General features: G+C 42.3%; 1 protein-coding gene across 2 annotated transcripts in view; it reads left to right on the top strand.

The window, feature by feature from the left end:
- The first annotated feature begins 3930 nt into the window (after positions 1-3930).
- The window catches only part of STX18 (syntaxin 18), a 123174-nt gene continuing 110284 nt past the window's right edge, over positions 3931-16820 (top strand). The window contains exon 1 of one of the 2 annotated variants that reach the window (XM_007100832.4): positions 3931-4283. In XM_007100832.4, coding sequence (XP_007100894.1) covers positions 4116-4283 — 168 coding nt within the window. In that variant the 5' untranslated portion in view covers positions 3931-4115. The remainder of the gene's footprint in view (positions 4284-16820) is intronic. The other variant, XM_055086146.1, reaches the window with a different exon arrangement.

The following is a 16820-nucleotide window of genomic DNA, read 5'->3' as shown; positions in this document are numbered from 1 at the left end:
ATGTTGTACAGCTGGTCTCAAAAACCTATTTATCTTGTGTAACTGAAATGATATACCTTTTAATTAGCAACTCCCCACTTCCCCCTCCCCCAGCCCCTGGCAACCACTATTCTTTTCTCTCCTTCTATGAGTTTGACTATTTTAGATACTTCATATAAGTGGAATCGTGCAGTATTTATCCTTCTGTGAATGGCCTCTTTCACTTAACATAATGTCCTCATGTTTAATCTGTGTTGTTGTATATTGCAGGATTTCCTTCAAAAAAAAAGAAGGCTGAATAATATTCCACTGTATGTATGTGCTACTTTTTTTTTAAATCTGTTCATCCATCAATGGACATTTAGGATGTTTCTATGTCTGAACTCTTGTGAATACTGCTATTATGAACATGGAAGTGTAACTATCTCTTTGAGATCCCAATTTTGATTCTTTTGGATAAATACCCAGAAGCAGAACTGTTGGATTATGTGGTAGTTCTACCTCTAATTCTGTGAGGAAACTCCATATTGTTTTCCGTAGTGACTGCGCCATTCTGCATAGCGACCAACAGTGTACAAGGGTTTCAATTTCCCCATCACCCTGATTTCTTTAGCTAGGTTCCTCCTTAGGAACAAGTTTATTCTTTGAGCTTCCCATCCCTAGAGTCATGGTCCTTTTTAGAACCCCTGAGAAAAAAAAATTTTTTGATGAATTTCTTTACGTCCACTTTCTAAAGTGAAAACACATGTTCTCCAAGTCCTCTCCTCTTGCACTGTGAATTCTACCATGGCATGGCCAGCCTTCCAGGGTTTCTGTCACTCTAATGCTCCTAACCAGGTCTTTTCTATTGGTTAGATCTAGGTGTACTCTAGTAGTTCCTTCCTCTCTGTCCTTTACCTACCGAGAGATAACACTGTAATGTTGGTAATTGATGAATGTACCCAATAGTCTGTTTTGGCAGATTTCTAGATATGGGGTGTATCAGTCAGGATAGGATAAGTATGCTGCAGTAACAAACAACCCCAAATCTCCATGGACAAGTAGAGCGAAGGTTTACTTCTCACTGCCAGCACACGTCCTTAGTTGGCTGTTCTCCATGTCATCTTTACTCAGGGACCCAGGTTGATGACCCAATGGAACATTACAGGTTGCCATGGCAGAGGGAGAAGAGAGCACAGTGAACCACATGTTAGCTCTTAAATTTGGTGCCCAGAACCAACATGTCACTTTTCACGGCTAAAAGGAATCACCTGGTCAAGTAGCTGTCAATAGGTCAAGGAACTATAATCCTCCCCTAGGAGAAGCCATGAATATGAGTGAACAATGAAACAGACCACCAAGGAGGGTCTCCAGTTACTATATTATTGTGGCAAGTCCATGATTTCATGAACCCAGAAAACTGGCCTCCCCATGCTGCCCTGCAGGAATTCACACTTCCAGGCATTGGGCACTCTCCTCCATACAGCAAATGCCAGCTTACACCAAGTTTCCCCAGGCAGTAGGGCTAGAAAACCAACGTCTCTAAAGGATGCAACGATGACAAAACCGCGGTGGCTGACAACGACATGTCTATTTCTAACTGACAGCACAGTTCTGTCATGGGTTGGGCAATATACCCTCTTTTTGGTGGAGGCTGCATTTAATGACTTCCATGAGACTCCCCAAATGATTCTAAGCTGCCTGCATCTATCCTGATTGTAAGGAGGGTGCTGTTATAGGGAACTCTTATTCGGTAATTCCAATATGCCCTACTGTTTTTCAAGAGTAGAGAGCCTAGCCTAACGAATGAAATATTGTTACTAATGAAATGTAATTTATGTACCACTTCAAACTTGCAAGTTTGTAATACACTCCTACCATGCTTCTGTTCTTCCTTTTTATCCACATCCCCTCTCAGCTTTATGGGGTTTCCCCTTAGTCCATGGTCAACTGAAGTGACCTTGCTCTTTGAGGTTAGAAGAGTAAAATAAAATAATAAAAATGCAACAGCTCAAATCCCATGGTCTGTGGGACATCAAGGGCCTCCTCAAGATCTTTGTAACTTTTCTAGGAGTTTTAGGTGCTTGTGGTCACTTGTGGTTTTGGAGCCTGATGTTTTGAGCTAACATGGGTCTCATCTCCATAATCTTCTTTGCTCTTTGCAGAGGCAGACAGAAAATTTAGACCTTTCTCCCAAACTTTTTACCCAAAAAACCCAACCGCACCAAACACACTACTCACTGAAGCTCTGGTGTAACTCAGCCCCCTCCCACTCAAAAACCCTACCCAGTGAGCTACTATCTCCTTTCCTGGCCCCTTCCCTGGGTTCTGGTTCCTCCCTCTTACCCTTAATTCATTCCCATTCATTTTATTATGCAGGGTGATTTAACTCTCCTTCTACTATGCCCCAGACTTATCTTCGCATAAGCCAAAGACTCATTAATGTCTCGATAAGACAAAGGGCCACTTATGCAAGGCAGAACCATTGGCAGAGATTTAGTAATTTCTGTCTCATTTTCTCTCCCTTACTCTGTTGGTGGAAGAAAGCTGTATGAAAATTTATTTTCCTCATAAGGGAAGGCTGAAGTGGCTACAGTGTGGGTTTTAAATACCATTTTCCTTCCTCCTTCCAGGTACCTATGTACTTTCTTAACATCTATTTCTGATAAACATATTTAACACAGCAGGTGTCAAACTTTTGGTCTCAGAACTCCTTTACACTCTTAAAAATTATTGAGGGCCCTAAAACAGGTTTCGTTTATATGGGTTTTAGCTATGGATATTTACTGTATTAGAAATTAAAACAAAAATTTTAAATATTCATTCAGATAAAAGTAAAGATAAACCCATTACATATCAACATAAGTGGTATATTTTTGTGAAAAAAAAAAGCATTTCCAAAACAACTTAGTGAGAATGGCACTGTTTTACATTTTTGCAAATCTTTTTAAAGTTTGACCGAATAGAAGACAGCTGTTTTGCATTCAGTGTTTTGCAATATCACAAGTCACCCAGCCTCTGGGAAACCCAACTGTGCACAACTTATGAAAGAATAAGAGTGAAAAGATAAATAACATCTTGATATGAAAATAATTTTTTATTTTGCCTACCACTCTTTGACAACCACATTTTAATATTCTAGTTGTGCATCCTCTTTAGAAAAAAAGAAAACAAATGATGAAATCAAAGAGATCTTGAATTAGATCTGAACCTCGAACCAAAATGTAGAAAGAATTCACAGGCTAACTTTCTGACGACTTAAGTAACTATGACTTAAGGTGGTATATTTAAAAAACATACATGAGGAAGAACAGAAACCAGTAACTCCACCGTCCTTGTCTCCATCTGATAAATTCCTAGTCATTCTTCAAATCTGCCTTCTCTACAGTGTGATGCCTTCTCTATAGAGCTTTCCCCACCATAATTAATAACAAGAATGTTAACAATAATGTTATTATTAACAACGGTAACTAACTTTCATTGGTCTCTAGGAGCCAAGCAACGCCAAAACACTTCGCACGTGTTATCTCGCTTAACTATCACAGAAACACTGAGGAAGGTGCTGGCTTCATTTTACAGATCAGGTGGGTGACGGTTGGAAAAGAAAGGCCTCTAGCCTCTAGCTCTGTGCCGTGCACACCTGCTCTGCCCTAGCACTTACTGCACCCAGGTGGTCACCGCCCACGTGCTTCGGTCCCGCACAAGGTGGGTTCATGAGGTCTGGGTCAGGCTGGGTCGCTTCCTGTCCCCTAGCAACCCGCGCAACAGGGAGCCAAGAGAATGGAGCCAGCCTTCCGGCTTCCCGATCCCCTCGGTCCCGGGGCCTACACGCCCTAAGCGAGCTCGCGAGGGCTCGGGACTCCGGGACCTCCCCGCGCTGCCAAGCCCGCCAAAGTTTGCCGGGAGGAGAAACGGGCGCGAGTGTGAGCGTCGCTGGGTCCGGGTCGCCGAGGGGATGGGCACGCGCGCCTGCGGAGGCCGGAACCTTTCTCCTCTCGCCGCGGCAGCCCCGGGCGGGCCGGAACCTTTCTTCTCGTGTCGCCGTTGGTGGGCGGAGGCGTGCGGAAACGGAACGGTCCTCCAGCTGCCCAGCTCGCGCCGCGGTCGCCGGCTGCTGACGTGGGCGGGCCTGGTGGGGGCCGTGGGTGTGGGTCGCCATGGCGGTGGACATCACACTGCTGTTCCGGGCCAGCGTCAAGACCGTCAAGACGCGCAACAAAGCGCTGGGAGTGGCGGTGGGCGGCGGGGTCGAGGGCAGCCGTGACGAGCTGTTCCGCCGGAGCCCCCGGCCTAAGGGCGACTTCTCCAGCCGGGCGCGCGAAGTGGTGAGCTGGTTGCTATGGAAACGGCGGGCTGGAGAGGGGGGCGGACCCGCGGCAGGGACCCCAGACCCCAAACCGGACTCTGTCCCGTAAGCAGTGGGTGAGGGAAGCTCCTGGAGAAGGTTGTGTCAAGTGGGGGGGGGCAGGAGAGTTGGTCACAGAGAGTCGACTGCTGTCTTTGGAAAGGAACAGACTTAGGTCGAGGAATGGGGACGCATGTTGGGGAGCTCGGAACTATGTCTGCAACGTACATGGGCTGCTTTGTGAGGTAATGAGCTTGCCGTCACTGCAGACCTGAACGCAGGCGAAGCTTCCCTCACCGTCCTTTGCTTTCCTGTCGCAGCACTGACTACAGTCACAGTGTATTTATCTCTTCTGTTTACTTGTCTCAGCCTCCTCCCCTCCCCCGCCCCGCACTGAGATCCAAGATCGCATTCGGCCGACCTGTCCCTTCTCCTTGCCTCCTGCAGTAGGTTAGGGTTCATGCCAGGGACCGGTCTGTCTTGAGACTGGTTTAGGATAATCTTTCACAAACACTCTCTATTACAGCCATCTAAACTACTTTCTGTTCCCTGAACACAGCAGGCTTTCGTTCGGGAGAGCAGGGACCTACTCCTTCAAGGCAGTAACAGTGTTGGCTTCACTAAAGAATCCCTGAAGCCTGACTCACAGCATTGCTTAGTAAATGTTCGTTGGATCAATGAATGAACAAATGGTTGTCTCCTTCCCCGCTACACAGGAAACTCTGTAAGGGGAGAGGTAAAGTTTGCCAGGTTCACTTTTGGATCCTTGGCACCAAGGGTGGATCTAGTTTTTGTGGAGCTTGAAGCTTATACAGTTCTGTCTGTCCTCTTTAAGAAATAAAAATACAAAGTGACAAAAAAAAAAGGTTCAGAGCTTTGGGGGGTGGTGCAGGGGAGGGGCCCTGACACTCAAACTTCATGGTAAATCCACTTCTGTTTGATACACAGTGCAGTGCCTGGTACTTTGTAGACACTCAGATATTTTTAAATATATGTATGCATGAATTAGTGAGTGGCAGTTTGCAGAGGATATTCAAGCCTCGGAAGGGAAATTGGTCCAGATGAATATATTCAGTCCATCAATAAGCATACATTAAGCACCTACCTTCTGACCAGCATTGTGTTAGAATAACGCGATTTAAAAGGAATGGTGGGGGAGACAGACATATTACCAAAAGAAGTGCCACAACGCCTTGAAGACGTTGTGTAGGACACAAAGGAGAGGGTGTTCAATTATGCGTCAGGGCCAAGAAAGGCTTCACAGAGGCGATGATGCCTGAAACAAATCTTGAAAGAAGAGTAGTTGGTTCCAGTGCAGATAAGGTGGAGAAGGGCATCTCAGGCTAAGAGAAGAGTATGCACAAAGGTGTGGAGATGGGTAACTTTATGCTCAGTTTATTTATACTCAATGCGTGTCTACCCGTTAAATTACAAACAGATTAGTAATGGCATTTCAGATTTGGGGGGGGAGGAACTTTTCATAACTGAACAACTCCTAACAGTGATAACTATGCCACTTTGCAATGGGAGCTTGATTAGTTAACTCATTTGGGCTGTGGGATTAATGGGGACCTTGGGAGTAGAAACTGGGTCTTGGATTTAGAAGACTTATATTCCAATCTGGGTTCTGCTACTTAGATGTGGGTGACTTGGGTAAGTCCTGTTACCCAAGTCTCATTTCCCTTTTCTATGAAATGGGCATGATAATACCCTACTTGACTGGTAAGCTGATTATTAGGATCTTATGAGACTTTGTATATATCATAAAGAGCCATAATGATTATTATTGTTCCCCTTCACCCTCCTACCCTAACCCTGTGTAGGCCATTTAGATGTATTTTCATCAGTGGCACAAAACTTTATTCCCTACACCACTTTGCTTTCTTGTACTTTCATTCTTTACTTGCAAAGGGGAACCAAGTAAGTTCATGAGGGAATCTGAAAATCCTGTGTAGGTATTAATATCATCAATAGTGGAGGCAGTGACCCTCCTCTGTCAAGGTGAAGCTATCAGCGATGGCATATGTGTGGCAAGCATGCAGCTATTCCTCTTTCTCCATCCCTGGGACCATGGAAGCCAGTGTTAATTTCCCAGTACATCTGTGTTGCTCAGAATCCTTTGCAACTTTGTGCCCCAGGCAACCATTACCTATTGTTGGACCTGGCATTAAAGTTGAAATTTGCTGACATCCTACATAACATATAGTAAAAATGGAGTCTGTATGCCTGAAGCAGAACCAAGGACTTTTTTCTTTCAGTACTTAAAAGGATCTTAAGTTCATGTTGTTCAGTCTTTTCATTTTATAGGTGGGAAAACTAACACTCAGGTAAGTGAAATAAATGTCTTGCCCAGAGTCATAATAGATGAGGTCAAAGGACAGAGCCAGAGGAAGAAGCCAGGTCCTTTGACTCCAAGTTTAATGTTGCTTATTTCCCACCCTGCCCCATACATACATTTCCACTATAATTTTAAACCAAAAATTCTTCAGCTGAGTTTCTTCTTCCTGAGTTAATACTGAATTCATAATTGCATACTGAATAAGATTTGGAGCATAAAGACCTGAATTTGAATGCCTTTTACTTACTGCATGAACTTGGGCAAGTTACTTAACCTCAGTTTCCTCACTCCTACAATAGAGTGAATAATAGCAACCTTATAAGGTAGTTATGCAGATGAAATGAGAAAAGGTGTGCAAGTGCTTGCATGAGTGTGAATTCTTTTGATTGCTAGTAAGGGTAACCTAATTTAAACTAACCTGAGCAAAATAGGAATGTGTTGGCTTGTATAACTGGGAAACACAGGAAGGAGCTTCTTTCTCTAGGTCTTATCCATAAAACCCCAGGAAAGGACTCTAGTTGGTTCTGCTTGGGTCCTGAGCCCTCGTTATGGCCTCAGAGGGATGAGGTTCTTCACATGGCCAGGTCAGATGTCCACTCCAATAGGTGGGTTGGGTGCTGCGATTGCTGCCCCACCAGAACCTTGGAAAAGGGAGTGCTATGTCTGACACTAGGGAGTAAGGGATGCTGGGCAGGCAAAACCGGCAAAAATGTGCCTTCTGTTCCCTAGCACAGTGCCTGACCTGTCTTCACTTTACCTGCCTGGTGGTCTTCAACTCTGTGGGGAATAAAAAACTAGAATTGTGGGAGTTTGTATGACAGGCTTTGGTGTGGGAATGTGTCTGGAGGTGCCTCATAGGGGTGGCTCTTTCATTTTCTTACTAATTTATAAAGGTTACAGAGTCCAGGGGAAGCAATACACAGTAAACCAAGACCCCTCTAAGTAGCCAGACTGAGTATGCAGGGGCAACAGGAGCCAGTGAACAGAACATCAGGGAACCTGTGTTCTAGACCAAGTTCAGCCAGGAAGTGGACAGACCACCTAATCTTTCTGCACCTCAGTGTCCACATTGGTAAAACCGACAGCTTAGACTATAACTGTAGCGATTTCTTGTAAAACAAAGATGTCTTGTTTATAAGATAAACAGTGACCCTGTTGTTGGGAATTCTATTTTCAGATAAGGCATGCAGATGAATTTTTCTTTGATTATTATACATTGCTTTTGTGAAAGCTAAGTGTCATTTACTTTTATTTTTTTTATGAGTTAATTATCTTTAGTTCCTGTCTTAAATTCAGACTTCTTACAGCAACCCAAAGCCAGATGGTCTGGTCCCTGCTACCTTCCTTGAGCTCCCCTCCTGTCACCTTCCTCTTACTCTACTCCAGCTGCCCTAGCCTCCTTGCCTTCCTCACATGCACCAGGCACATTCCTGCCTCAGGACCTTTGCTCTTGTTTCCTCGACGACCTGGAACACTTTTCTCCCAGATTCCATGTGGTTTGATCTTTAGGCCTCTGCTCATTCGTTGTTTTAGTGAGCCCTTCCTCCACTGCCCTGTATAAAGTAGCATCCTTTTTCTGTTCTTTCCTCCGCTTTATTCCTGTCATTATCTAACATATCATGTATCCATTGACTTGTTTTTTATCCACTCGACTATATACTTCATGAAAACAAAGACTCTTTAGGTTCTAGAATAGTGCAGGATAGGTTCTCAGTAAATGTTTCTTTTTTTTTTTTTTTAGATGTTGGGGGTAGGAGTTTATTAATTAATTTATTTATTTTTGCTGTGTTGGGTCTTCGTTTCTGTGCGAGGGCTTTCTCTAGTTGTGGCAAGTGGGGACCACTCTTCATCGCGGCGCGCGGGCCTCTCTTGTTGCGGAGCACAGGCTCCAGACGCGCAGGCTCAGTAGTTGTGGCTCACGGGCCTAGTTGCTCCGCGGCATGTGGGATCTTCCCAGACCAGGGCTCGAACCCGTGTCCCCTGCATTAGCAGGCAGATTCTCAACCACTGCGCCACCAGGGAAGCCCAGTAAATGTTTCTTGAATTAAAGAATGAGTGTTATCTACTGTGTCACTTTGCTTTTAATTTTGGAGCTGGTTGATCTCTGTCCAAGCCTCCTTCCAATTCTAGAAATGTGTGATCCTAACATGATTCCTTAATATTATACAGTATATATGTACACTTAATCCAGTATCTGGAATAAACCTTGAATAAATAGTAGCTTTTATTTTATTAGTAAGATTTAGTTCCTACATCAAAGAGTTTATAGTCAAGTGGAGAAGCAGACCCATAAATAATACAACAACTCAGGTAGAAGTGACAACCGTAATGCTCAGCATTGATTCCCCAGGTCCTTGATTTTCTTCTGAGTTGTAGTGTTGAACTTGTGTGCCAATGTTTGGAGCCAAAGGTTAAGCTGGGACCACCTGGATTATTATCCATAGTAGCTGGAAATAGACTTTATCCAAGGATTGAGTATAATTCTACTTAAACTGGGTTTCAGTTGAGGGAGCATGGTTCAAAGAAGCAGTATCAGGCAACAGGTGCCAAGGGTCAGTGAGAAGCTGGAGACAGGCCCACACAAGACAGGAATAGATCAGGAAACAGTGTAGGTTTAGGATGTAGGATTCAAACAGAACGTGGGTCTGTTGAATCATATAGATTAAAAAAAAATTAATGGGGAGTTCTTTTTGCAAATGAAATAAGGAGCAGCTTTTGCTAAGGCTGGTATGAGGGGGCTGGGAAGAGAGAGGTTCATTAGCCAGCTTGCCCCTCTACCGCCATTCCCCCTTCTCCTTGAGGAGCCCCTTTGGAACCAGCCATAGGGCTCAGAGAGGCACAGTTTCTCACTCCATTAATGTTCTCCAAGTCTTCTTTTAACTTCATGGTGCTGTGTTTTTATGGATCATAATAACTGAGTGTGTACTGTAAGCAGAACTCAGTGCTAGTGACTTTCAATGATATAAATAGTGAGCCCTTTGTATGGACTGCCCTCCTGAAATTTTGCAGGATTTATGAAAACTGTAGCTTTTGAAATTATATTTATTCAATACTAATTGATTTATTCCATCTCCTGTAAGTATTGGACTCTTGATAGGTGTCAGTCCTTGTGAGGTCACAAAAAACTATGAGACATATGTCCCGGCTCTTTGAAAATAGAAATAAAGGATAACTAAAGCTCCTTGAGGGAGAATCAGTAGAAAATCAAACTGGACCTTGAAGGATGAGAACCATTCTACCAGACAAAGGAAGGGAGTTAAATCACATTCCTGGCAGAGGGAGGAGTGTTAGCAAAGGCACCGGTGTACAGCAGCAGGGTGACTGGGGGGGAGCAGAGGCAAGGCTGGAGTGACTGGAGCCCTTTTCTGGAGCAGGCCTGGATGAGGGGCAGAGAGGCAGGAGACGAGGCTCTGCTGGATTAGGTTAGAGCAGGGCTCAGCCAACTTTGGCCCATAGGCCAAATCCAGCCGCTGCCAATTTTTGTAAATGAGGTTTCAGTGGAATGCGACCACGGTCATTTGTTTCCATGTAGGCTATGGATGCTTTTGTGCTATAGTGGTAGAGTTGTAGCTGGCAAAGGCTGGCAAAGTCTGAAGTATTTCCTGTTTGGCTCTTTAGAGGAAAAGCTGGCCAGACCTTGGGTGAGAGCATTGTCAGCAGTGCTGAGGAGTTTGGACTTTATGCTCTAAGCTATGTGAGCAGAGGCCTGAAAAGTTCATATTTGTCTTTTAAAATAATCAGCAATATTGCAGATGAGTTTGGAGTGTAACACGACTGACATAGAGGAGCTAATCGGGAGGCTATTGCAGTAATCCAGGTGAGAGCTGATGAGCTAGTGACAGAGTGGATGGATGAAGTAGATGTTTAGGAGGTGGATTTTTTAAAAATGTAGCCATTGGTGGGGTTAGAAAGAGGGAGAGGTAGAATAATTCCCAGCTTTCTAGTTGGCAAGTTTCATGGTGGTAGATATCACAATAACATTTTTTTCAAAGTTTTAGTAGGATGCCAATTAATCATGCCTTCCCTTTCTCAGTTCTAAACAGTGGAGAATAGGTTCACGGGGCCCAACAGACATTAGAGTTTTATTAAGACAACAAGTGGTGGGTAACTCCCCAATGGCAGTGCTTCTTGGTAAATCTGGATTGGAGAGCATAGCTGGAACCCAGTGGGGTCCTCTAGGTTTGTCATATTTAGATCTTGGAGATGATTGAGTCTTTAAAATAGACGTGTAGTTCATATACCCAGCCAACCACCTCACAAATCCAGCGAACACGGGGCTGGGCCTTATTATGGTGAGAACTACAAGGCAAGTCAACCACACCAGACTGCAGATGGGGATACTCAGTAGGGCCATTTAGACACCAGGTTCTTATACAGACTTTTATTCTCAATTGTGCATTCTTTATTCTTGAAAGAAAGTCATCTTGGTGGTAATGATTGTATCACATACTGTAGAAGCATGGTTCTCAGGGATAGTCAGTTGACTTTCTCCTTCATTCCAAGAAAAATCTGGAATGGGTCAAAGAGTTCCCTCTTTTCTCAGTTTCTAGTTGGCAGGTAGCCAATAGTTCAGTGTATCACCTACTAAGGATAGGGCTGCCAAAACAGGTCCTCTCAGGATGACATTTTTAATGAACTCTTCCTGTCCATGGTCTGATACTATCTTGCAGGCTTGAGAACCAGGTTTGTCAACCTACCAAGGATAGAACCATCTATCAGGGAAGATATCAACTGAGCTCACACCAACTTGTGTACAAGTTAGAATACCAGATTATTTTCTTTGAGTGACATAACTAATACTCAGGAGGATCCAAATTTTGGAAAGTCAATTATTTTTGAGCTTCTGCTATAGGTCAGGAACTCTGTTGAGGGCTTTACATACCTGATCTCAATTAATTTTTAATTTTTCTCTACTTGGGGGGATAGAAATATTATCAAGTGATTTTACAATATTGATCATATTATGAATAATATGATTCTAGAATTCATACAAACGATGTTTGAGGTTTCTTGTTATGTGAAAATCTATATGGGCTCCCTCTGGTGGGCAGAGTTATCAGTGCCGTTTACAATGGTTAATTATGGCTTGTGTTATGAAAAACTTGTTGTGCTTAAAACATATTAAGTTTAAAATTGACTTAAAAAGAGGCCCCTTCCGAACCCTCTAAGGGAAAGTGAATATACCAGAAAAGTGAAAAGTATGATGTGTTGAATGAACTCATATATCATATAACTCACATATGAAAAGTTTGCAGCACAGTTGTAATTTTAAACTCGGTATTACTTTTTTCTTCCTGACTTTCAGGTTCTCAAGAGTCTGTAAATACTAGAATTTGCCTTCTCCTACTTGTTACAGTCTAACATAATGCCTATTTGTCAAAACTTTCTTATGGAGCTCAGAAGCTATATTTAACCAAGAGAAGTGAGTCTTTTCATTTAACAATATTGTATACATTCCTGTTCACTTTTTGGACAGATGATAAGAAAACCCTAGTAAAATAAAATCAACATTTGTCTTTTATAGTCTGAGTAGAAATGACAGACTGCAGCATATCTTGACTGGGAGAAATTGAGAAAGGAATTAAAAAGCATAAGTTTTGAATCATAAAACTTTTGGACTATGCCAATAATTAACTGTATGATCTTGGAGAACTCACCTAACCTCTATTTTTGTTTTTCGCTTGCTTTTTGTTCTTTTCATTTTTCTTGTTTAATGAGGAGCTTTGACTAGATAATCGTTAAGGACCTTTTCAACAGGGTGGTTCCATGATTCAGTACTCTTTTTTTCTGAAAGTCTCAGAATATATTTTAAAATGCTTTTGCAGTAGTAACTGCCCAGCGCCTTATGATACGTCCCCCGAGTTCCTATGTACTCAGAATTTTTCACCTAGATAAAAAAAAAAAAGATTTTGTTTTTCAAAGTTGTTGTTCGGTATGTTTCCACAAGTATATTTGATTTAATAGTGATCATGTACTCTTATAATGGGCTGTTATCAGTGGGGCATGTTTTTGAAGTTGACTAATTTTAAAATCTGATTATAAAAACAGTAAGTGCGGGCTTCCCTGGTGGCGCGGTGGTTGGGGGTCCGCCTGCCGATGCAGGGGACGAGGGTTCGTGCCCCGGTCTGGGAGGATCCCCGTGCCCCGGTCCGGGGGGATCCCACACGCCGCGGAGCGGCTGGGCCCGTGAGCCATGGCCGCTGAGCCTGCGCGTCCGGAGCCTGTGCTCCGCCAAGGGGGAGGCCACAGCGGTGGGGGGCCCGCGTACCGCAAAAAAAAAAAAAAAACAGTAAGTGCTCATTAAACAGAATAAAAAAGAAAGTGAAGTTCACATATAGTACTACTGGCCAGAAATAGCCACTGTTTTAATTTTCGTATATATTTTTTCAGACATTTTTCCCATTAAACAAAAACAATTTTTCTACAATGCTGTTTTCTAGCCCCTCTTTTTTTTTTTATCTTGTCTTGGCTTTTTCACTTAATAACATATTGTGAACATTTTTCTATGTCAATACGTATTGTTCTTGTCATCAATTTATTTGGCTGCATAACCATTAAAAATAATATTACAGAATAAAAATCTCTTACCTAAAAAAAAAATATTACATAACTTATTCACCTGAACCTCTGTTGAAAGATATTTAGGCTGCTTTCAGTTTATCACTATTTTAAACAAACAGTACATTTTTTACCAAATTTGTCTCAAATTTATAATCTCTTAAGATAAAAGGCAAAATGTATATAAATTCACTTTACTTGTTTTCTGTTGAATCTTTTCTCAAATATAAAAAATTGGATGCCCTAATTTGATAAAAAGAAAATTATTCCTAACTTTGGGGAAAGTGTTAAATGTATGAGAACTTATTTCGGTGCTGGAGGAGAATAGAAAGGGGTAGGTGATAATTGGGAGCAGGCTAGTCAGGAAAACTTTTACGTGGGAGCAGAGCCTTGAAGAGCAAGTAAAATTGGGTAGGTGGTGAGTCTGAGCAGGATGTATTTCAGTGACAGTAAGGAAACTGGCTGACTAGGCCAGTGGGTTCTTCTTTGTCAGTGGCGTGAAACAAACTTGGGGAGGTACTTTATGGTCTGCAGATTATAGAAGACCTCCTGAGCTTTTGTACAAAATAAGTGTACAAAAATCAGCGGCCATCCAAATCTAATTAATGACCACTTAAAGTCTAATGAAATCATTTACAGTAGTAACAAAAAACATTTCTAGAAATAACCTTAATAAGAAATGTAAATGCCTCATTTGAAGAAAACTTCCCAGTTTTGTAGAGAGATATAGAAAACTTGAATAAATAGAAACACATATTATGTATGTGGAAGGGAAGAAGTGTTAGAACGACATCAGTTATTCCTAAATTAATTTATAGATTTAGTGCAGCTTTATTCCAGATTCCAGCAGGGGGCTTCCCTGGTGGCGCAGTGGTTGGGAGTCCGCCTGCCGATGCAGGGGACGCGGGTTCGTGCCCCGGTCCGGGAAGATCCCTCATGCCGCGGAGCGACTAGGCCCGTGAGCCATGGCCGCTGAGCCTGCGCGTCCGGAGCCTGTGCTCCGCAACGGGAGAGGCCACAACAGAGGGAGGCCCGCATACCACAAAAAAAAAAAAAAAAAAAAATTCCAGAAGGAAGTAGTTCTGAAATTTATCTAGAAAAGAAGATGAGTGAAAATAGCTAATTAATTTTTGAAGAAAAGTGGAAGGGTGTGTGTGTTGGGGTGGGTGTACTAGCCTTACCAAATATTAAAACATTTTAAAGCCAAAAAATAATATATGCATATATGGATCAATCAGTGAAGCCTGTTAGGCCAGGTGTGTATGTGTGTGTAACTCTTGTTTAGGGAGGTATTGTAAATCAGTAAGAAAAAGAAGGTTTATTCAGTGATTTGGGGATAATTGGTTAGCACTTTGAAAAAAAAGCCTTTTTTTTTTTTTAGGTCCTTGTCTTTTACTGTACACACATTAAATTTTTACATGGACTAAAGATTTAATTGTAAAAGCAAAACTGAAGAAAATGAAAATATATGTGAAATATTGACCTATCTTCTAGAAGTGGGAGGTCTTTCTGAGTTTAAAAATGAGCAGCAGTAATCTTAATAATGGTGTTGATTTTGATGATACCAGCTATCACAAGTACTTTACATAGAGACACTATAGCATTATTCCCAAGTACAAGAAATTATTAGGTAAATATGGCATACTGAAGAGTTTGTCATGACATGAGAAGAATTGCTCATATTAAAAAATACTACCAAAACCAGATACAATTAGAACTATATATACAAAATCAAAAAACTCTAGTCATGGACATAATGATTAGAAGGAAACTGGCTGACTAGGCCAGTGGGTTCTGGCCTACATTTTAGTGCATGTAAAATGCTAACAATGGCTATTTCTGGCTGATGAGACTATGGGTGATTTATTTTTCTGCTTCTATCTTCCTGAATTTCTCTAATGAACACATATTACTCTTGAAATGAGAAGCAAAACAGAATAAGTAAAACTCTAGGCAGATGAGTTTTTATTTGCTGTGGGAGGAATGGAAAAGAATTAATATCATTTGATTGGAAAAATGTCATGAATAAGCAGTATCTAATTATATATTAAATGTACAACGGAGGGGGCCCCTCTTTAAAGGAAGTCTGTGGTAAATCTTTTGTAAAGGGAGTAATTTTCCTGTAACCCAGCTGGATTTTCAATTCAGACTTTCTTAACCTGTACAAGAAAATCATCCACAAATGTTTCATTGATGTCTTAGCTTTCTGGTTGTCATTCTAAAAAATAATAAACGATAATAATAGCTACCATTCGTAGAGCACCTACTCTACCTGGCACTCTGCTAAAAGCTTTGTAATTTGGTTGACTATCCTTGCAAGTTAGGTTTCTTTACTCATGAAGAAACCAAGGTGCCCTGCCCAAGATGATGTAACATTGATGAGCTTGTGCCGTATTCCTGGGATTGCCTGCCACCTCTCCAGGTTCTGTGGATGCAGGGGTATGTGCATGCTGAGTGCTGTCCTGGGACTTTGGAGATGGACTTCACTTTGTATGGCACAGGTCAGATCTCTGGTGATTTTCTCCTTGGCATGTTGTCATATCATCTACTGTCTTTAGGAGCATATTTTGCTACATAAATCACAGGTATTTGAAAATGCCTGACTAGCTTTTGGGGAAATACAGCTGCCTCCAAATCAAACTCTTTTTTTAGTCAACAATTACTGGTAACTGTGTATTTTTTAGAGGTAGTGTTGAGGTATATTTTTGGGAAAATGGAAAAAGGGTTGTAATTTTAGTTAGTAAAATCATTGAGAAGGAAGGAGACCCAATTTATACATTATATCCACCTGAAAAAGTATAATTCCCTTTTCTGTCATTGGGACACTAGTTTGTTATTTATTTGTTCATTCAGCAGTCAGTCTCATGGAGAACTCGAGCTGAGATGAGTTTTCAGAATTGCTCAGGTGAGGCAAGGGGCCAGGCCTTTAAAAACATTGGTCAGTCATCAGAAGAGGGCTTCACCAGGGAAAGGTCTTCGAGTTGGGTGACATAGCTTCCTTTTGCTGAGGACAGTGCCTGAGAGAGACTCAGCTGTGAGCCATCAGCAGGCAATTCTTCTGGATGTTGGGGGAATGAGGGCCTTCATCCAGAAGGCACAGCTCTGCCATACTACCCTTTAGGGTTGTTGTGAGGACTGAATGAGATATTTCATGTAAAGCTGCCAGCATTGTATCTGGTACATTAGAGATACTCATTAAATGGCAACTACTTCATTATCAGCTTATATTTTTTGAGTATCTGCCCATAAGTATAAGGAAGGCACTTAGATTGCTCTTTGGGCTGGAAAGATGAATGAGACTTTCATTTTGGTCTTTAATATGATAACAATCTAGAAGAAGGCATTCATTCATTCAACACATATTTATTGAACATCTGCTATACACTATGCACTGTTTTGTTTTGTTTTTCTCGGTACGCGGGCCTCTCACTGTTGTGGCCTCTCCCGTCGCGGAGCACAGGCTCCGGACGCACAGGCTCAGTGGCCATGGCTCACGGGCCTAGCCGCTCCACGGCATGTGGGATCTTCCCGGACCGGGGCACGAACCCGTGTCCCCTGCATCGGCAGGCGGATTCCCAACCACTGCGCCACCAGGGAAGCCCTATGCACTGTTTTTGACCC

Source organism: Physeter macrocephalus, chromosome 7 (assembly GCF_002837175.3).
Source record: "Physeter macrocephalus isolate SW-GA chromosome 7, ASM283717v5, whole genome shotgun sequence".
Taxonomy (NCBI): domain Eukaryota; kingdom Metazoa; phylum Chordata; class Mammalia; order Artiodactyla; family Physeteridae; genus Physeter; species Physeter macrocephalus.
This window is presented reverse-complemented; position numbering and strand designations above follow the sequence as displayed.